Here is a 21,621-nt window from a genome sequence, read left to right as displayed (position 1 = left end):
CCCCACATTTTTTTGGGGGGCATCTAACAGCCGCAAAACATGCGGGGCAGGGAATCGAGCATGTCACTCGAGCACCCGCGATATCTGGTGCGTACCCGAGCACCCAATGCAAACTGGAGTAGTGAGCACTTCCGCTCAACACTAATGACAACATGTTCAATATGATGACCTAATGTTATCAAATTCTGTCTCCTGTGGGTTCAAAATGCTCACTATACCTGTGGATAAAATTCTTGAGGGGTGTGGTTTCCAAAGTGGGGTCATTTATGGGGGGTTTCCACTGATTAGGCATATTAGGAACTCTCCAAACGCGACATGGTGTCCACTAATTGTTCCGGCAAATTTTACATTCAAAAAGTCAAATGATGCTCCTTCCCTTCCAAGTCCTGCCGTGCATCCAAACAGTAGATTTCCCCCCATAAATGGGGTATCGCATATTCAGGAGAAATTGCACAAATATTAATATACACGTGTAACTTTTCCAAGTATAAGTCCTACAATACCTTTACATGGCCGGGCCGTTCCTCTGTTACTGATAAATCAGCTTTTCGGCTGTAGATGAGAAACCTATGCCTCGCCCAGCGCTGCCCCTCCTGCTTGACTGTCAGCCTCTATGCTGTGTGAGTTCAGGCAATGATGCCGTCAGCCAAGCAGGATGGATTTGGCGCTGGCCTGGGAATTTACTTAGTTGGCTTCCTAATAAATTGAGGGTAAATGAGCGCTTATATGTTATCAACAAATAAATTCCATTACTTTCAATTCTTTAAAGGGGACCTGTCATCGGAAAAAGCGCTATTAACCTGCCTGGTGCCTGCACATAGCCTAATGCTGCGGGGAGATAGTGAACTTTATTATCCCCAGCAGCATTCCTTTTTCAGTCACAGGGTGTGGCGCTGGCACTGGTTCAGTCACCTCTCTGAGAAAAAAGAGCGTCTGTAACCGTGCCCCAACCCTGACTGACCACCAGCCCTAATACTGGGGCCACGGTTACAGCCGCCACTCTATGTTCTCATAGTAGTGACTGAAATGGTACCGCCCCTGTGACTGACACCGAGTCCCCGTCCTGATTGATACTGACTCAGCATTAAGGTCGGCTGTTAGTCAGGGCCGGGGCGCGGTTACAACCGCTGCTCTGTATTCTCAGAGTGGTGACTGAACCAGCGCCACCCCATGACTGAAACCGCGCCCCCCGTCCTGATTGACACGGACTCAGAATTAAGGTCGGCTGTTAGTCAGGGCCGGGGCACAGTTTCAGCCTCCGCTCTTTATTCTCAGAGTGGTTACTGAACCGGCACCACCCCATGACTGAAACCGCGCCCCCGTCCTGATTGAGACTGACTCAGAATTAAGGTCGACTGTTAGTCAGGGCCAGGGCACAGTTTCAGCCTCCGCTCTTTATTCTCAGAGTGGTGACTGAGGCTGCTTTCACACTAGCATCGTACGACGCACGTCACAATGCGTCGTTTTGGAAAAAAACCGCATCCTGCAAAAGTGCTTGCAGGATGCGTTTTTTCTCCATAGACTTGCATTAGCGACGGATTGCCACACGTCGCAACCGTCGTGCGACGGATGCGTCGTATTGTGTCGGACCGTAGGCACAAAAAAACGTTACATGTAACGTATTTTGGTGCGTCGTGTCCGCCATTTCCGACCGTGCATGCGCGGCAGGAACTCCGCCCCCGCCTCCCTGGAACTCACAATGGGGCAGCGGATGCATTGTAAAACTGCATCCGCTGCCCCCGTTGTGTTTTTTACTCTGTTTGCGTCGGTACGTCGCAACGTCGCATTGCGACGTGCGTCGTACGACGCTAGTGTGAAAGTAGCCTGAACCGGCGCCGCCCCATGACTGAAACCGTGGCCCCAGCCCTGAGAGACACTGACTCTGCACTAAGGTCGGCTGTTAGTCAGGGGTGCGGTTACAGCCGCTGCTCTGTATTCTCAGAGTGGTGACTGATCCCACGCCGGTGCCTCCCCCATGACTGAAATGGGAACGCAGCATGGCAATAAAGTTCATTTTCTCCCTGGAGTGTTCTTTCTGGTGACAGGTTCCATTTAATGTTTTAAATAAATAATTCAGCAGTTGGAAAGACTTGCCGTTTTCTATGTGCAAGGTGAGCAAGTGAACAGTATGTTTACTGAAATCCTATATTTTTTAATACTTTAGGTATAATGACCCAGGAAAGCTTTTAGAAACCAGACGTGGACGGTGCGGGGAATGGGCCAACTGCTTTACCTTGTGCTGCAGGGCTTTGGGGCTGGAAGCAAGATATGTGTGGGACTCTACAGGTGAGCTGGAGACTGAAAAGCAACATCCCATCTCATGTTCTCTTTGCTATTAAGATTGAGGAACCAAAAATATAAAATTGGGTGAATATAACATTTACATGTTACTGGTAGAGTTATTTTCTTTTGCCTAAACTACTGGAAAGAAAAGCTCTTTAAAATGTTTACATTGAAAACGTGGATTCATAAGAGTTATCTTATCCATTTTTTTCAAGTTGGATTGTGGCATTTGTCTTATAGCGTTACTCCACAAAAAACAAGTTATCTTCTATCCATTAGATAGCGGATAACTTGCTGATCGCGGGGGGTCCAACCACTGACACCTCCATCGATCTCAAGATCAGGTCTTTGGCAACCCATGAGCTGGGCTTTACAGCTCTGACTTGTACAGAGCAGACATGCTCATACTCTTCCTCCACTTCGCTCATTGTCTGTGGGACTTGCGAGCCCTGTTCTTGGGGTGCCAAAGCCCTGATCTCTGGATTCCCAGCGGTCAGACGCCCAGTGATCAGCAAGTTATCCCCTATCCATTGAATAGAGAATAACTTTTTTTTTTTTTTCAGGAATAATCCTTGAATGGTCAATATGTGAAATCATGTCATTAGAATTTAGTTTCTTATTGGTGAAATCCTATCTGTGTTTTTTTATTATTATTTTAACTCTCGAATGAAATCTACAATGCCATGTCACAAATAAGTGCATGTTTTCACACTCTGCAGATCATGTCTGGACTGAGGTGTTCTCTTCATCTCAAAACAGATGGCTTCATTGTGACCCCTGTGAGAATGCCTGTGACAAACCCCTCCTATATGAAGTCGGATGGGGGAAAAAGCTTTCATATATCATTGCCTTCTCCAAAGACGAGGTATGTCTAACTTGTGAGTAAATTCATATATGTAACATATAGTCATCAACATTGCGACCATTTGAGAGGTCTGTGGAAAGGCTTCTCTCTCCTACACATTCCTAGTCCTTCAATTTGACAATAGTGATGAGCAAGTGTACTCGTTACTCGGGTTTTCCTGAGCACGCTCGGGTGGTCTCCCGAGTATTTGGATGTGCTCGGAGATCTAGTTTTTGTTGACGCAGCTGCAGGATTTGCGGCTGCTAGACAGTCTGAGTACATGTGGGGGTTGCCTGTTTGTTTGGGAATTCCCACATTATTTAGCCTAGCAGTCGCAAATCATGCAGCTGCGTTAACGAAAACTAAATCTCCGAGCACATCCAAATACTCGGACACCACCCGAGCGTGCTCAGGAAAACTCGAGTAATGAGTATACTCGCTCATCACTATTTGATAAGAAAGTAAAAACACAATAGAAATTTTAACTTCTAAGTCCTGTCCATAGGTTGTGGACGTCACTTGGAGGTATTCGTGTAAACATGAAGACGTCATCTCCAGGAGAAAGGATGTTCGAGAAAGTTGGTTAAGAGAAACAATTGCTGGTCTCAACAAGACGGTAAGAAAATACTTGGATCGTTCAGAGACAGCGTGTGTTGTACTATAGTGGTTGAAAGCCAATTTTAGAATACTCACTCTGACTCAGGTGTCATTCAGACATCCACATATATTTTTGGGTAGGGAAAAAAATGAAACATTTTTCATCAGTATGCTAGATGCAGTTTTCATCCGTTTGTGGTGCATGTCCATTTCACCATTGGTGTGGCATATGTTTTTATCATATAGAAAGAAAAATTGAAAATTTAAACTGCTTCTACTTATTGTCATGCTGGCGACCTTCACGCCTTTTCAACGTCGCCCTACTCACTGTGTTCACTGCTCTGATCCTCCATGTGTCAGGCCACTGTCCTCATGCAGTACTGCTGGATATCTCTGCTGTCTCCACCTGGCAATAAGAAGGTGTGGCCACATCCTGCCGGAATTTAACTGCTGTGTCTTGCAGGGTTTGTTTTCCCCAGCCTATCCCCTGTTAGGCTAGGGATATATTAGGCAGCTCCTCCCTCTCTACCCTTGCCTGAGCATAGGTTCCTAGTTGCAGTCTGCTGCTAGGTGTTGCGCATGTTTGATTTGACTTCCGTTTCTGACCTGGCTTATTTACTTGTTCAGTCTGACCTTTCCACTCCTAACTAAGGCTTTGTATAGTGAACCTGAGCTGCCTGCCCCAATCTCGGACTGCCTGAATACACTTTTGTTTGCCCTCCTGCCCTGATCCTCCGGTCAGCTGCTGCACGTCCAGGTACTGCCCTGAAGTGACACCTGGCAACTACCTGCGGCCAAGCCTATCCTCACCATCAGAGGATATAACGAAAACCAGGTAGTCACTTAGCCATGCCCCTCCAGGGTAAACCCGGCCCATGGCGCAATAGGTCCACACCCACCGCCGTCACACTCATGGAGTGTTACGCTTGAACGTTCATAAAACCTTGGTCCAGCGGTCTTGCTTGTAGTTAGTCCATGGCCAGCAGACCAGAGTCCTGCCGGCATCTCCAAAACTTTTTCTGATTTGTATGCCAGGTACATATTCATTGTTCGTGAATCATGCTGCAATGGTGACAGACGTCACACCAGGCCTACTAATCAGATTAAGTGTCAACGACTATAGCAGGTAGCAAGAGGTTCATAGGGCTCTGGTTCAGGGGCCACAGACTACCGACATGACTCAACTCTAATGCCCTCTTTCCTGGGACATCAAGTCAGGAGAGAGTCAAGAGCCCCCAATATCAGCCAGCCCTGCGGAAAAGTTCTGCCAATGTACTCTGCATGACCAGCTTCATATTAATTTCTCGCTGATGCTGGCTTCTTACAGACAAATCTGCTCACAATTTGAGCTGGTATGCAAAGTAATATGCTGCAATATAGTCTATGGGTGCATCCTATTAAAGATTTTTTTTAATTCCAGCTTCCCCTCTGTAGCTAGCTATGCGCACCTATGTTCTGAGTATAGTCCACTTCCACATGTCCCTGATGTGATAGAGCCACATATTTAATCAGTCTGGAACAGATCAGGAGATCCACATTGAGCCACGTTCTGTTCCAGGCAACACGTTATCACTGGAGCTAAGGTACCTTCACATTAAGCGACGCTGCAGCGATACAGACAACGATGCCGATCGCTGCAGCGTCGCTGTGTGGTCGCTGGAGAGCTGTCACACAGACAGCTCTCCAGCGACCAACGATGCCGAGGTCCCAGGGTAACCAGGGTAAATATCGGGTTGCTAAGCGCAGGGCCGCGCTTAGTAACCCGATGTTTACCCTGGTTACCAGTGTAAAATGTAAAAAAAACAAACAGTACATACTCACCTTCGCGTCCCCCGGCGTCCGCTTCCTGCACTGACTGAGTGCCGGCCCTAACAGCAGAGCGGTGACGTCACCGCTGTGCTGTGCTTTCACTTTACGGCCGGCCCTCAGTCAGTGCAGGAAGCGGACGGCGAGGGACGTGACGGACATCAGAGGGTGAGTATGTACTGTTTGTTTTTTTTACTTTTACGATGGTAACCAGGGTAAACATCGGGTTACTAAGAGCGGCCCTGCGCTTAGTAACCCGATATTTACCCTGGTTACCATTGTAAAACATCGCTGGTATCGTTGCTTTTGGTGTCAAACACGCCGATCTGACGACCAAATAAAGTTCTGAACTTTCCTAAACGACCAGCGATATCACAGCAGGATCCTGATCGCTGCTGCCTGTCAAACACAACGATATCGCCATCCAGGACGCTGCAACGTCACGGATCGCTAGCGATATCGTTTAGTGTGAAGGTACCTTTACTGAAATCGAACCACAGCACAGTTTCTTTTTATCTTATCTATTCTGTTTTTTACATTTATCTCATTACGTGGCATCAATGCTTCTACATTGTAGTGACCGGATAATTTTTGTGTATTACCTTTAGCGACAACAGTCCTTGCCAGAACAAAGAAAAAAGGAGCTGCTTGGGAGGCTGATAGTGGAGATTGTGGAGTTTATGTCTCCAAAGATGCCCAAACCTGGTGATCTTGGTGGTCGAGTGTCAGGATCTGTAGCCTGGCGGGTGGCACGAGGAGAAACTGGCTTGCAGGTAATTAAAGATCCCATACAGCTAAGGTCTCATTCAGACAGAAGTTATTTTTCTTGCATGTTAAAACCCAGACCATTATTCATCAGTGCTTAGGATCTGAATCTCATCAATGATAGGTCAGTGTGTCCTTTATACCATCAATGATTCATCTGTAATTTTGTCGTTCTAAAAAAAAATAATTGCTAAATTTCTCGTATCCATTGTAGTAATGGATAATCATGGACAGCACCCATATGACAGTGCCTACAGTCTGTGATTTGTCATGGATCCATAGACTAGTATGGGTTATTTTTGTCAGAATCCAACATGTCTCCATTATTTTTTTGCATACACACAGTCCCCCCCCAAAAAAAAACCCCTGCAGATTTACCAGTTCTCTAAATGCTGAGCTCTGTATAACCCCGCCCACCCCACTGATTGGCAGCTGTGTACACTGTGCATAGGTATTGAGTGGCCAATCAGTGGTGGGGGCGGGGTTGTACCACCTGGTAACAGGTTTGCTACTCCTCTAGTAATGATCTCCTGTTGATAAAACTAATTTTTATCTAAACTACAACAAGCAGCCCAGTGAGTGGCATATCTCTGGAATCAGGGCCCCTGTCTCTACATTGTGGTGCTATCAGATTAGGTGGCAAAAAATGTGAAATATTCCCTTTAATGGGAAAACGCAAACCTGCTGCTCCCAGACCCTATTGGTCAAGTGTTGTTTCCAACGGACGCAAAAGACTGGGCACAGAAATCCAATATTCCGGTGCTTCTTTTCCCGGACATTCGCTATTGAGAGAACCTGGTGAACCCCATGCTCACTAAACGATTGGCCGATCCTGCCAGAATCTGTGCGTTTCTGCTACAGTTAATTGTTTCTAAGCTACAATCATTGTATGCCAATAATTTATAATATCCAAGGCAGCACGTCTATACGATAGCGGAAAGCGGCGTAGATACTGGAGAAGACTGTTCTGTAATTGCTGCATCGGAACACAATCAACAGATAATGATTGAATCTGTAATGATTGTCATCTTCTGTTTGACTTCAGGCCAAGAGTTTCATTTTTGTACCAACTGAAAAAGAGAAAGCTGACAAACGTTTCCATCTTCAGTACAACGTTGTCGATGATCGCTACACGAGAGTCTCAAATAACAACGAAGTGATCAGTGGCTGGGAAAATGGAGTCTGGGTGACAGAGTCTATATGTCGGAAAGTGGAGAATGACTGGAAAATGGTAAATCTAAATTGATCGAAACCGACCCTGATATACATAATAACAGAAGTGGACGTTTTAGTAAAATTATATTATTGGTTTGTTATATTTGATGAGAATAACATTGTTTCTTCAATAAGTCAACAACAAAAATCCCTGCCTGAACATAGACTTAAAGGAAATCTGTCTATAGGATCGACCCGAAGCCGCCTATATGGACATGTAGGTCATAGGATGCCGAGTAAAATGAAACCTCAATATTTGCAATGTGATATTTTCTCTCAGAAAAATCCTAATTTTTTTAATATATAAATAAGTTGTTAAGATCTATGGGCTGGACATAGATCTCTCTGAGAATCTGCCTCCAGAGCTTATTTTACATGTAAAGGGACATTATCAGTGTGAGACATGTAATGACTGACAGTATGCTCTTTTGATATACATGTCTCACACTGGTAATGCCAGATTTTTTGGGAGATCTGTGTCCGGTCCTCAGCTCATTTACATATTAAGAAAAGATGTGAATTTCTCTGGCAGAAGACATCGGATCGCAGATATCAAAATGTCATTTTATTCAGCTTTCTATGAGCTGCATGCCCATATGGACGGCTTAGGAGGGTTGATCTTACTGATAGATTCCCTTTAAAGGGAACCTGTCATGTCCTTTTTAGCATGTCTACTGTCCCCAGTGCGTTGTTAGTGATGCAGTGTGCAAGTCATAGGGTTGTACTTCATATCAACCAGTCACGCAATGAAGCACACCCCTATGACTAAATGAGCAGGTAAGATATAACTACATCAAGTGCTTTTCTCCTCATTGGGGGACACAGACCGTGGGTGTATGCTGCTGCTGCCACTAGGAGGCTGACACTAAGTGCTACAAAGACAGTTCTCTCCTCCCCTGCAGTATACACCCTCCTGCTGGCTCTCAGCTAACCAGTTCTTGCTTAGTGTCTGTAGGAGGCACACGGGTCTGTTTCAGACCCCAACGTTTTTATTTTATTTTTTACTTTTCTGTAAATTTGTATTTTTTAACGGAGTTCCTTCACGGTCCCGATCTCCCCACACCAGCAACAGGCGACCACATGGAGTGTTGCCTCCATGTATCCTCTCCTGGAGCCAGGCCTAATGCCGGACAACTGGCCCTATCCACCCGGACTGAACTCCGTGGATGTACAGAGGCCCCTCTCTATGGCGTCCGAGCAGCCCCCACAGTCCCACCACTGTGAAAGCGGATGGCACAAGGAGGCGGACGGTTCCTCTCCACCTCCCTAACAAACGGATGATGGATTGAGGCTTATCCCTGCACCGTCCACGCTGCACAGAACAGCGCTGAAACCCATATCCGCGGCGGCTCCATGCCGGGACGCGCACCGATGGTCAGTGGATCCATCTTCAGAGGGATATCCACATGCTGACAGGCAGCCTCAGCCACTTTCTTGTGGCCCACCTCTCTGAGGTAACGCTCCGGCCGGCTGCAAAAATTTAGCCCCTGGCTTCGGCTGATGTGTAGGCCGCATCCCGGAAGTCTCGCCTGGAACGCCCCGCTGGTGTCGCCCGCCAGCTACAGAAATTTAGCCCCCGGCTTGGGCCTATTCAACATTGTGTCCGTGGCTCCACCTCCCAAATTGGCGCTTGTTGCTCTCTGCGAGATTTTATCAACTCTGCAACTCCCGGTGGCCATCTTGGTCCACCCGGCCGGCTCACACTGGGGCGACTTTTTTTGCATTAAAGGGGCACATCGACTCTACATCAGTACCCGTGTAAGGAAGTATCTGACCAGTCCATTAAAGGCACACGACCAGTATATCCTGGACTTAAAGGCACACGACCAGTATTCCCTGGTCTTTAACCCCTTCATGACCTTGGGATTTTCCATTTTTCCGTGTTCGTTTTTCGCTCCCCTCCTTCCCAGAGCCATAACTTTTTTTTTATTTTTCCGTCAATTTGGCCATGTGAGGGCTTATTTTTTTGTGGGACGAGTTGTACTTTTAAACGACATCATTGGTTTTACCATGTCATGTACTAGAAAACGGGAAAAAAATTCCAAGTGCGGTGAAATTGCAAAAAAAGTGCAGTCCCACACTTGTTTTTTGTTTGGCTTTTTTGCTAGGTTCACTAAATGCTAAAACTGACATGCCATTATGATTCTCCAGGTCAGTACGAGTTCATAGACACCTAACATGACTAGGTTATTTTTTATCTAAGTGGTGAAAAAAAATTCCAAACTTTGCTAAAAAAACAAAAAAAAATTGCGCCATTTTCCGATATCCGTAGCGTTTCCATTTTTCATGATCTGGGGTCGGTTGAGGGCTTATTTTTTGCGTGCCGAGCTGGCGTTTTTAATTATACCATTTCGGTGCAGATATGTTCTTTTGATCGCCCGTTATTGCATTTTAATGCAATGTCGCGGCGACAAAAAAACCATAATTCTGGCTTTTCTAATTTTTTTTCTCGCTACGCTGTTTAGCGATCAGGTTAATGCTTTTTTTATATTGATAGATCGGGCGATTCTGAACGCGGTGATACCAAATATGTGTAGGTTTGATTTTTTTTTTTATTATTGATTTATTTTGATTGGGGCGAAAGGGGGGTGATTTTAAACTTGTATATTTTTTTTTTTTCACATTTTTTTTACTTTTTTTTTTTTTTACTTTTGCCATGCTTCTATATCCTCCATGGGAGGCTAGAAGCAGGCACAATGCGATCGCCTCTGCTACATAGCAGCGATCTGATATTCGCTGCTATGTAGCAGATGCAGGTGTGCTGTGAGTGCCAACCACAGGGTGGCGCTCACAGCTATCCGGCATCAGTAACCATAGAGGTCTCAAGGACCTCTATGGTTACAATGTAGAAGCATCGCCGACCTCCGATCATGTGACGGGAGTCGGTGATGCGCTTATTTCCGGCCGCCCGGCCGGAAGCGCCGGTTAAATGCCGCTGTCTGCGTTTGACAGCGGCATTTAACTAGTTAATAGGCGAGAGCAGAACGTGATTCTGCCCACGCCTATTACGGGCACATGTCAGCTGTTCAAAACAGCTGACATGTCCCGGCTTTGATGCAGGCTCACCGCCGGAGCCCGCATCAAAGCAGGGCTTCTGAGCTCAGACGTACTATCCCTTCCGTGGTCAGAAAGGGGTTAAAGGCACACAACCAGTATTCCCTGGTCTTAAAAGCACACGACCAGTATTCCCTGGTCTTAAATGCACACGACCAGTATTCCCTGGTCTTAAAGGCACACGACCAGTATTCCCTGGTCTTAACCCCTTCATGACCCAGCCTATTTTGACCGTAATGAACTGGCCGTTTTTTGCAATTCTGACCAGTGTCCCTTTATGAGGTAATAACTCAGGAACGCTTCAACGGATCCTAGCGATTCTGAGATCGTTTTTGCGTGACATATTGGGCTTCAGGTTAGTGGTAAATTTAGGTCTATAATTTCTGAGTTTATTTGTGAAAAAAACGGAAATTTGGCGAAAATTTTGAAAATTTCGCAATTTTCACATTTTGAATTTTTATTCTGTTAAACCAGAGAGTTATGTGACACAAAATAGTTAATAAATAACATTTCCCACATGTCTACTTTACATCAGCACAATTTTGGAACAAAAATTTTTTTTGCTAGGAAGTTATAAGGGTTAAAATTTGACCAGTGATTTCTCATTTTTACAACAAAATTTACAAAACCATTTTTTTTAGGGACCACCTCACATTTGAAGTCAGTTTGAGGGTTCTATATGGCTGAAAATACCCAAAAGTGACACCATTCTAAAAACTGCACCCCTCAAGGTGCTCAAAACCATATTCAAGAAGTTTATTAACCCTTCAGGTGTTTCACAGCAGCAGAAGCAACATGGAAGAAAAAAAGAACATTTAACTTTTTAGTCACAAAAATGATCTTTTAGCAACAATTTTTTTATTTTCTCAAGGGTAAAAGGAGAAATTGGACCACGAACGTTGTTGTCCAATTTGTCCTGAGTATGCTGATACCTCATGTGTGGGGGTAAACCACTGTTTGGGCGCACGGCAGGGCTCAGAAGGGAAGGAGCGCCATTTGACTTTTTGAATGAAAAATTGGCTCCAATCTTTAGCGGACACCATGTCGCGTTTGGAGAGCCCCCGTGTGCCTAAATATTGGAGCTCCCCCACAAGTGACCCCATTTTGGAAACTAGACCCCCCAAGGAACTTATCTAGAAGCATAGTGAGCACTTTTTAAACCCCCAGGTGCTTCACAAATTGATCCGTAAAAATGAAAAAGTACTTTTTTTTTTCACAAAAAAATTATTTTAGCCTCAATTTTTTCATTTTCACATGGGCAACAGGATAAAATGGATCCTAAAATTTGTTGGGCAATTTCTCCGGAGTACAACGATACCTCACATGTGGGGGTAAACCACTGTTTGGGCACATGGTAAGGCTCGGAAGGGAAGGAGCGCCATTTGACTTTTTGAATAGAAAATTATCTCCATCGTTAGCGGACACCATGTCGCGTTTGGAAAGCCCCTGTGTGCCTAAACATTGGAGCTCCCCCACAAGTGACCCCATTTTGGAAACTAGACCCCCCAAGGAACTTATCTAGAAGCATAGTGAGCACTTTAAACCCTCAGGTGCTTCACAGAAGTTTATAATGCAGAGCCATGAAAATAAAAAATAATTTTTCTTTTCTCAAAAATGATTTTTTAGCCCACAATTTTTTATTTTCCCAAGGGTAACAGGAGAAATTGGACCCCAAAAGTTGTTGTCCAGTTTCTCCTGAGTACGCTGATACCCCATATGTGGGGGAAAACCACTGTTTCGGCACATGCCGGGGCTCGGAAGGGAAGTAGTGACATTTTGGAATGCAGACTTTGATGGAATGTGTTGTGAATTCTGCTCTTGGGCTCCCTCCGGTGGTTGTTGGTGGTAGTGCAGTTGTCTTGGGGTTGTAATCTGGGCAGGTGTTTCTGCTGATTGCAGCTCTATTAGGTATTTAGGTGTGCAGGATCCATGAGTCCATGCCAGTTGTCCATTGTACTTGGAGGGATTGCATCTCTCTCTGGCTCCTCATGCCCTGCTGCCAATTCAGCTAAGATAAGTGTCTGGTTTTTTGTCTCTGTGCACACATGCAGTGTGCTTTGCAATTCAGTGCAATTCATTGTGTTTTTGTCCAGCTTAGACTTTGTTTGGATTTTTCAGTCATGCTGGATTCTCAGGAGATGCAGATATACTTTCTATGTCTTTAGTTAGATGTAGAATATTTGTATTATCTGCTGTGGATATTTTTAGGATTTTTATACTGACCGCTTAGAATTCTTTCCTATCCTTTTCTATTTAGCTAGAAGTGCCTCTTTTGCTAAATCCTGTTTTTCTGCCTGCGTGTGTTTTTCCTCTTATACTCACAGTCAATATTTGTGGGGGGCTGCCTATCCTTTGGGGTTCTGCTCTGAGGCAAGATAGAATTCCCATTTCCATCTATAAGGGGTATTTAGTCCTCCGGCTGTGTCGAGGTGTCTAGGACGTGTTAGGTACATCCCACGGCTACTTCTAGTTGCGGTGTTAGTTTAGGGTTTGCGGTCAGTACAGGTACCACCTACTCCTGAGAAAGTCTCTCATGCGGCTCCAAGGTCACCGGATCATAACAGGAATGGTCTGCGGGCATCATGTTATGTTTGCAGAGCTCCTGATGTGCCTAAACAGTAGAAACCCCCCACAAGTGACCCCATTTTGGAAACTAGACCCCCCCAAAGAACTTATCTAGATGTGTAGTGAGCACTTAGAACCCCCAAGTGCTTCATAGAAGTTTACAACGCAGAGCCGTGAAAATAAAAAATAATTTTTAATTCCTCAAAAATTATGTTTTAGCAAGCAATTTTTTATTTTCGCAAGAGTAACAGGAGAAATTGGACCCCAATAGTTGTTGTTCAGTTTGTCCTGAGTACGCTGGTACCCCATATGTGGGGGTAAACCACTGTTTGGGCACACATCGGGGCACGGAAGGGAAGCAGTGCCGTTTTGAAATGCAGATTTTGATGGAATGGTCTGCGGGCGTCACATTCCATTTGCAGAGCCCCTGATGTGCCTAAACAGTAGAAACCCCCCACAAGTGACCCCATTTTGGAAACTAGACCCCCCAAGGAACTTATCTAGATGTGTGGTGAGCACTTTGAACCCCCAAGTGCTAAACGCAGAGCCGTGAAAATAAAAAATAATTTTTCATTCCTCTAAAATTAAGTTTTAGCAAGCAATTTTTTATTTTCGCAAGGGTAACAGGAGAAATTGGACACCAATAATTGTTGCCCAGTTTGTCCTGAGTATGCTGGTACCCCATATGTGGGGGTAAACCACTGTTTGGGCACACGTCGGGGCTCGGAAGGGAGGGAGCACCATTTGACTTTTTGAACGCAAGATTCTCTGGAATCAATTGTGGCGCCATGTTGCATTTGGAGAACCCTGATGTGCCTAAACAGTGGAAAACCCTCAATTCTAACTCCAACACTAACCCCAACACACCCCTAACCCTAATCCCAACTCTAGCCATAACCCTAATCACAACCCTAACCCCAACACACCCCTAACCACAACCCTAACCCTAATCCCAACCCTAATCCCAACCCCAACCCTAACCACAACTTTAACCCCAACACACCCCTAACCATAAGCCTAACCACAAGCCTATTCTTAACCCTATTTCCAACCCTAGCCTTAATTCCAACCCTAACTCTAATTCCAACCCTAAGGCTATGTGCCCACGTTGCGGATTCATGTGAGAATTTTCCGCACCATTTTTGAAAAATCCGCAGGTAAAAGGCACTGCGTTTTACCTGCGGATTTACCGCGGATTTCCAGTGTTTTTTTATGTGGATTTCACCTGTGGATTCCTATTGAGGAACAGGTGTAAAACGCTGCGAAATCCGCACAAAGAATTGACATGCTGCGGAAAATACAACGCAGCATTTCCGCTCGGTATTTTCCGCACCATGGGCACAGCGGATTTGGTTTTCCATAGGTTTACATGGTACTGTAAACCTGATGGAACACTGCTACGAATCCGCAGCGGCCAATCCGCTGCGGATCCGCAGCCAAATCCTCACCGTGTGCACATAGCCTAATTCTAACGCTAACCCTAGTTCTAACCCTACCCCTAACCCTAACTCTAACCCTAACCCTAGTTCTAACCCTAGTTCTAACCCTAGCGGGAAAAAAAATATTTTCTTTATTTTATTATTGACCCTACCTATGGGGGTGATAAAGGGGGGGTTCATTTACTATTTTTTTTATTTTTATCACAGTGATCAAAATGTACATGGAACGAATCTGCCGGCCGGCAGATTCGGCGGGCGCACTGCGCATGCGCCCGCCATTTCGGAAGATGGCGGCGCCCAGGGAGAAGATGGACGGACTCCGGGAGGATCGGTAAGTATGAGGGGGTGGGGGGGTGGATCGGAGCACAGGGGGGGTGGATCGGAGCACGGGGGGAGCGGACAGGCGGACGGAGGGGAGTACGGGACAGAACGGAGGACTGGGGAGGAGATCGGTGGCGGTGGGGGGGGGGGGGCAGATCTGGATTTCTTGCCATGGCCGATGATATTGCAGCATCGGCCATGGCTGGATTGCAATCTTTCACCATTTTCATAGGTGGAATATTGCAAATTGCAATGGGGGGGCAAAGCCACCCCCCCTGGGCTAAAGTAAACCCCCCCCTGTCCCTGCAGATCGGGTGAAATTGGAGTTAACCCTTTCACCCGATCTGCAGGGACACGATCCCTCCATGACGCATACGCTGCGTCACAGGTCGGATTGGCACCGACTTTCATGACGCAGCGTATGCGTCATAGGTCGGGAAGGGGTTAAAGGCACACGACCAGTTTTCCCTGGTCTTAAAGGCACACGACCAGTTTTCCCTGGTCTTAAAGGCACACGGCCAGTATGTCCTGTCTTAAAGGCACGTGACCAGTATTCCCTGGACTTAAAGGCGTATGACAAGTATTCCTTAGTCTTAAAGACGCATGTCCAGTATTCTCTGGTCTTAAAGGCGCATGACCAGTATTCCCTGGTCTTAAAGGCGCATGACCAGTATTCCCTGGTCTTAAAGGCGCATGATCAATCCAAGGAGCCCTCCGCCGCCAACCCCAGCTTATCCTCTAGTTCCCTTCAGTGGACTTCGTCACTAACCGCAATCCATGGTTCTCTGACCAAGAGATAGAATTCCTCTGTGTACTCTCTGTGGCTCGGAGTGCTCGCAGGACTGATATACAGTACATGGTCCCTATCCTACATGGGAGCCGTCGGCTTGCAGGGGCCGCAAGTATTCTAGAAACGTACAGGCGTCTAGAAACATACAGGCATCTAGAAAAGGGAAGTTTTTCGTTTCCTGCTCCCTCACCAATGATTTGATGACAACAAGGCTCTGAATATGGATTGGATATTGCCTGAACTTGCCAGAGCTTCAGAGAAGAGTAACCAATCTTGGCACATTGACGAAGACTCTGGTTCTGCTCTAGACTACCCAGTGTCCCTCATAAGGAGACTAAACTCCCTCGTAGAGCATTTGCCATTCAGTTCGGATAAGCGATTCACTGGACAGAAGCCTCTACGTGGGATGCCATGCCTGGCCTGATTTTTAAGGGCGACGGGTCCTTTAAAGGGCACCGATCTCCCCACACCATCAACAGACTAGCACATGGAGTGTCGCCTCCATGTTTCCTCTTCTGCATCCAGGCCTAACGCCAGACAACGTGTCCTGTCCACCCGGAGACCTGAACTCTGTGGATGTTCAGAGGCACCCTTTTTTGGCGTACGAGCACCCCCCTCTGCATCACCACTATTTAGCGGATGATGCAAGAAGGCAGACAATTCCTCTCCACTTCCCTGTTAAGAGGTTGATGGATCTAGGGTTCCTAATTTTTATCTCTGCACCGTCAAAAGAGAGCGGCGATGGCAAGAGACTATGACCTGCTGGATGCAGCCGCACATTCTGCCACAGGCAGATTAACCGGGTAGAATCTCCTGTGATATACAGTTATATGAAAAAGTTTGGGCACCCCTATTAATCTTAAGCTTAATGTTTTATAAAAATTGTTTTTTTTGCAACAGCTATTTCAGTTTCATATATCTAAATAACTGTTGGACACAGTAATGTTTCTGCCTTGAAATGAAGTTTATTGTACTAACAGAAAATGTGCAATCTGCATTCAAACAAAATTTGACAGGTGCATAAGTATGGGCACCTCACCAGAAAAGTGACATTAATATTTAGTAGATCCTCCTTTTGCAAAAATAACAGCCTCTAGTCGCTTCCTGTAGCTTTTAATGAGTTCCTGGATCCTGGATGAAGGTATTTTTGACCATTCCTCTTCACAAAACAATTCCAGTTCAGTTAAGTTTGATGGTCGCCGAGCATGGACAGCCCTCTTCAAATGATCCCACAGATGTTCAATGATATTCAGGTCTGGGGACTGGGATGGCCATTCCAGAACAGTGTAATTGTTCCTCTGCATGAATGCCTGAGTAGATTTGGAGCGGTGTTTTGGATCATTGTCTTGCTGAAAGATCCATCCCCTGCGTAACTTCAACTTTGTCACTGATTCATGAACATTATTGTCAAGAATCTGCTGATACTGAGAGGAATCCATGCGTCCCTCAACTTTAACAAGATTCCCGGTGCCGGCATTGGCCACACAGCCCCAAAGCATGATGGAACCTCCACCAAATTTTACTGTGGGTAGCAAGTGTTTTTCTTGGAATGCTGTGTTTTTTTGCCGCCATGCATAACGCCTTTTTGTATGACCAAACAACTCAATCTTGGTTTCATCAGTCCACAGGACCTTCTTCCAAAAAGAAATTGGCTTCTCCAAATGTGCTTTTGCATACCTCAGCCGACTCTGTTTGTGGCGTGCTTGCAGAAACGGCTTCTTTCGCATCACTCTCCCATACAGCTTCTCCTTGTGCAAAGTGCGTTGTATAGTTGACCGATGCACAGTGACACCATCTGCAGCAAGTTGATGCTGCAGCTCTCTGGAGGTGGTCTGAGGATTGTCCTTGACTGATCTCACCATTCTTCTCTGCCTTTCTGATGTTTTTCTTGGCCTGCCACTTCTAGCCTTAACAAGAACTGTACCTGTGTTCTTCCATTTCCTTACTATGTTCCTCACAGTGGAAATTGACAGGTTAAATCTCTTAGACAGCTTTTTGTATCCTTCCCCTGAACAACTATGTTGAATAATCTTTGTTTTCAAATCGGAGCCCATGATGCCACTCTTCAGAGGAGATTTAAACAGGAGAACAACTTGCAAGTGGCCACTTTAAGTAGCTTTTCTCATGATTGCATACACCTGGCTATGAAGTTCAAAGCTCAATGAGGTTACAAAACCAAAAAAAGGGCTTTAGTAAGTCAGTAAAAAGTAGGTAGGAGTATTTAAAACAAGAAAATGATAAGGGTGCCCATACTTATGCACCTGTCAAATTTTGTTTGAATGCAGATTGCACATTTTCGGTTAGTACAATAAACCTCATTTCAAGGCAGAAACATTACTGTGTCCAACAGTTATTAGATATATGAAACTGAAATAGCTGTTGCAAAAAAAACAATTTTTATAAAACATTAAGCTTAAGATTAATAGGGGTGCCCAAACTTTTTCATATAACTGTACCTACCAGTATCCCTACCCGATGGGTCATCAATTAAAAATACCACGGACTGTCAGATAGCAAATCTGGTTAGTTCCGTCTTGCGGCTTCGGGTTCAGCGTTCTATCCTCCCTAGCCACATGGATTGCTAGAGCAATGGTCTCCTGGCTGGAGACCTTAACTACCTTGATTCACACCAGTAACAACTGGCCAATCAAATCTTTTGAGCGGGAGACTGACAAAGGATTGTATAAGGATTGTCCAGCACAGTCTAGATCTAAGGGATCTTGGTTCCAAAAAGGGGAACGAAAAGTAAGACCCTGGACCTCAAACTTCTAACAACCTTTGACATGGTCCTCCTTCTTCGGATGGATTTCCTCCACTCAGTCATTACTTCAACAGAAAAAGGTGCAGTTTCCGGCATCCATCGACATTCGGGATGCTTACCCTCTTCAAAAATTCCTTTGCCTTTCCATTCGTGAACAGCATTTTCAAGTCACAACCTTGTCCTTCGGCCTTGCTTCCGCACCCAGAGTGTTAGCACGGGTCATGGCGGATGTCATGTTTATCTTGCACCCTAGAGGCGTGCTCGTCCTGCCCTGTGTGGTTGACTGTCTAGCTGCCCTTCCAGGACTACGCTGAGTCGTCTATATCACTTGCGATACCCTCTCACCTGGGCTGGCAGCTACACTTAGACAAGTTTTCCTCATTTCCAGCCCAGCAGATATCCTTTTTGAGGATGATCCTGCACACTTCTAGAAGGATGGTAATTCTCCCTCGAGACAAGGTCATGGCCCTTCAACAGGGAGCTCGCGCAAGGTCAGTTCTGAGGACTTGATTACTCACCCCCTCATTTCATTCTATTTGCTAGGAGAGTTCTGAGGGAAAATGGTGACGACAATGGAAGCAGTTTCCTTCACTCCGCTCGTTTTTAGCAAGTCAAACAGACTTTCAGACGATAGTCTCTGAGCCCCTTCTTCATCCACAGCCTTTTTCCCGGTTCAATGGTTATTAGTAACTACCAATGCCAGTCTTCTCCCTATCATTGCTCTGGAGATCCGAACGGTAGTCCTACAGCAGGTCCACTGCCTTCTGGTGGGTCACCCTATCCAAATTCAAATGGATAATGCCACGGTGGTGCCATACGTCAATCATCTACCAGGTACCCATGGTCAGGCGCCATGACCGAGGTACCTCACATTCTCTGATGGGCCAAGATCTATCATTCGCTGATCTCGACAGTATATATCATATCACAGGAGTAGAACTCTTGACGGCAAACAAATTCAGCCGTCAGGGTTCCGCCTCAAGTCAGTGGGAACTTCTCCCCGAGGTCTTCCATCAGATCTGCCTTCACTGGAGCTCTCCAGTTGTAGGTCGGATGACGTCCAGACTGAATGCCAATGTACTCGTGTTCGTGGTTCGGCCTCGAGATCCAAGATCCATCGCACTCCATGCTCTGGTTCTGCCGTGGTACCAGTTTCCATAACTCCACTTCCACTACTGTACTTCCGAAAGCCTTTCGGAAGCAGAAAGGGGCCCCAGTGATCCTCCGAGATCCGCACTGACCACGTAAGTTTTTGTTTGCGGAGCTAGTGTCTTCCCGCCTTATCGCAGCAAAACTGCAAGTAGGGACTTTCTCACAGGAAGTTTTCACACGTAGTTCTTCCCTATCGCATACTGTTAGACCATTGGGACCTTTATGGTCCTAGATCATTGGGACCTTAATAGTCCTAGCAGCCTTACAGTAGACTCCTTTTCATCCGGGCAGACTTTACTATCAGGGAAAGTCGCCCTTTTTTCTCTGCGATATCCTCACTCTGACGAGTCTTTGGAGCTAGCTGCTCTGCTCTTTCAGATTTTTTTCCCTTATTACCTTCAAGGAAGGTTGTCCTCAGGCCATCCCCATCGCTTGTTACCAAGGTGGTAAGGTATTACCACTGTTATGAGGGCATAATTCTTCCCTCATCTCTTTCAGCACCAGTACACAAAATGGAATGAGTTCCCCATATTCTGAACGAAGTGAGTGCTCTGAGTAGGTATGTCTCGAGGAAGGCGTCCTTCTAACGGTTGGACGCTTTTATTTGGGCTTCCTGACGGTAGAGGAAGGCTTCCTGATGTTTTCAGGAAGGGTTTAGCCATTTCATCGGCCATGATAACATGGTGAATTCATTTCACCATTCAGGGGTCCTTCCGTGCTAGATGTCAGCCTATCTCCCTGTCTATCGAGGGTTCTAGGCACCAGGCAAGGCACGCCTGCAAGCTTGCGGATTCGTCCAGTCCGCATGCATTCTTGAAGCACTATAATTTCCACACTTCCACAGATGTGAGTCTGGGCAGGCGGACTCTGCAGGCCGCGGTGGTGCACTTGTAAGTAGCGGTTCCACAGGGCCTGATCTGATGTTGTCCCCACCTAGGGACTGCTTTGGGACGTCCCACGGTCTGTGTCCCCCAATGAGGCGAAGGAGAAATAGGGATTTTTGTGTACTCACCGTAAAATCCTTTTCTCCGAGCCAATCATTGGGGGACACAGCTCCCACCCTGGTATTAGCTTATGCTTGTTTTTATTATCTGATATGCTATACTCTCATATATAATATGATAGGCTGTAAGCTCAATCTGATATGCTATACTCTCATATATAATATGACATGCTGTAAGCTCATATGTTGTTATTGATCTCCTACTGCTTTTGCACCGAACTGGTTAGCTGAGAGCCAGCAGGAGGGTGTATACTGCAGGGGAGGAGCTAACTTTCTTTGTATCACTTAGTGTCAGCCTCCTAGTGGCAGCAGCATACACCCTACGGTCTGTGTTCTCCAATGATTGGCTCGGAGAAAAGGATTGTACGGTGAGTACACAAAAATCCTTATTTTGCACATAATTGGACTGCTGTTTTTAATGAAAAAAAGTGTTAGTGATGCACATTGCAACAACGCACTGTGGATAGTTTACATTGGGGACAGTGTTATACAGCCATCACCTTCCACTATCGGCAGAAACAGGAGACATCCCCATTCACTGTTGTTTAACCCCAAAAAAGCTGTGTTAACCACTGACAGAGGCATTTAAGATACAGGTTGATGGCCTCCTGAAGAGACTCCCATTACTGCCATCTTTGTGCTGCTTGAGCCTGCGGCGAGGCATCATAGGAGATTGTTAAATTCACTATATGTTATGACTTCTTGTAGTATAAATTACAAGCGATCAAATGATCGCAGGTCTCCAAGGGAGACTGACATTTTTTTATTTTTTTAAAGTATTATCAAGAAATGTAAAAAAATCATTTACTTACGCCCACCTTCTCCCCTAGTTGCAAATATTTTTTTTAAAAATAAACATATTTGTCAGGAAATGTCTGATCTTTTAACCCCTTTTCGACATTGGGCGTAATACAGTTGTGGCCAAAAGTATTGACACCCCTGCAATTCTGTCAGATAATACTCAGTTTCATCCTGAAAATGATTGCAAACACAAATTCTTTGGTATTATTATCTTCATTTAATTTG

General features: G+C 45.6%; 1 protein-coding gene across 2 annotated transcripts in view; it reads left to right on the top strand.

Annotated features, from left to right (window-relative positions):
- NGLY1 (N-glycanase 1) overlaps window positions 1-21,621 on the top strand; it is a 60,542-nt gene that overhangs the window by 23,077 nt on the left and 15,844 nt on the right. For both annotated transcript variants that reach the window (XM_077268920.1, XM_077268921.1), the window contains exons 6-10: window positions 2,165-2,286; window positions 3,003-3,148; window positions 3,633-3,743; window positions 6,139-6,303; window positions 7,341-7,526. In XM_077268920.1, coding sequence (XP_077125035.1) covers window positions 2,165-2,286; window positions 3,003-3,148; window positions 3,633-3,743; window positions 6,139-6,303; window positions 7,341-7,526 — 730 coding nt within the window. The remainder of the gene's footprint in view (window positions 1-2,164; window positions 2,287-3,002; window positions 3,149-3,632; window positions 3,744-6,138; window positions 6,304-7,340; window positions 7,527-21,621) is intronic.

Source organism: Ranitomeya variabilis, chromosome 6 (genome assembly GCF_051348905.1).
Source record: "Ranitomeya variabilis isolate aRanVar5 chromosome 6, aRanVar5.hap1, whole genome shotgun sequence".
Classification (NCBI taxonomy): domain Eukaryota; kingdom Metazoa; phylum Chordata; class Amphibia; order Anura; family Dendrobatidae; genus Ranitomeya; species Ranitomeya variabilis.
This window is presented reverse-complemented; position numbering and strand designations above follow the sequence as displayed.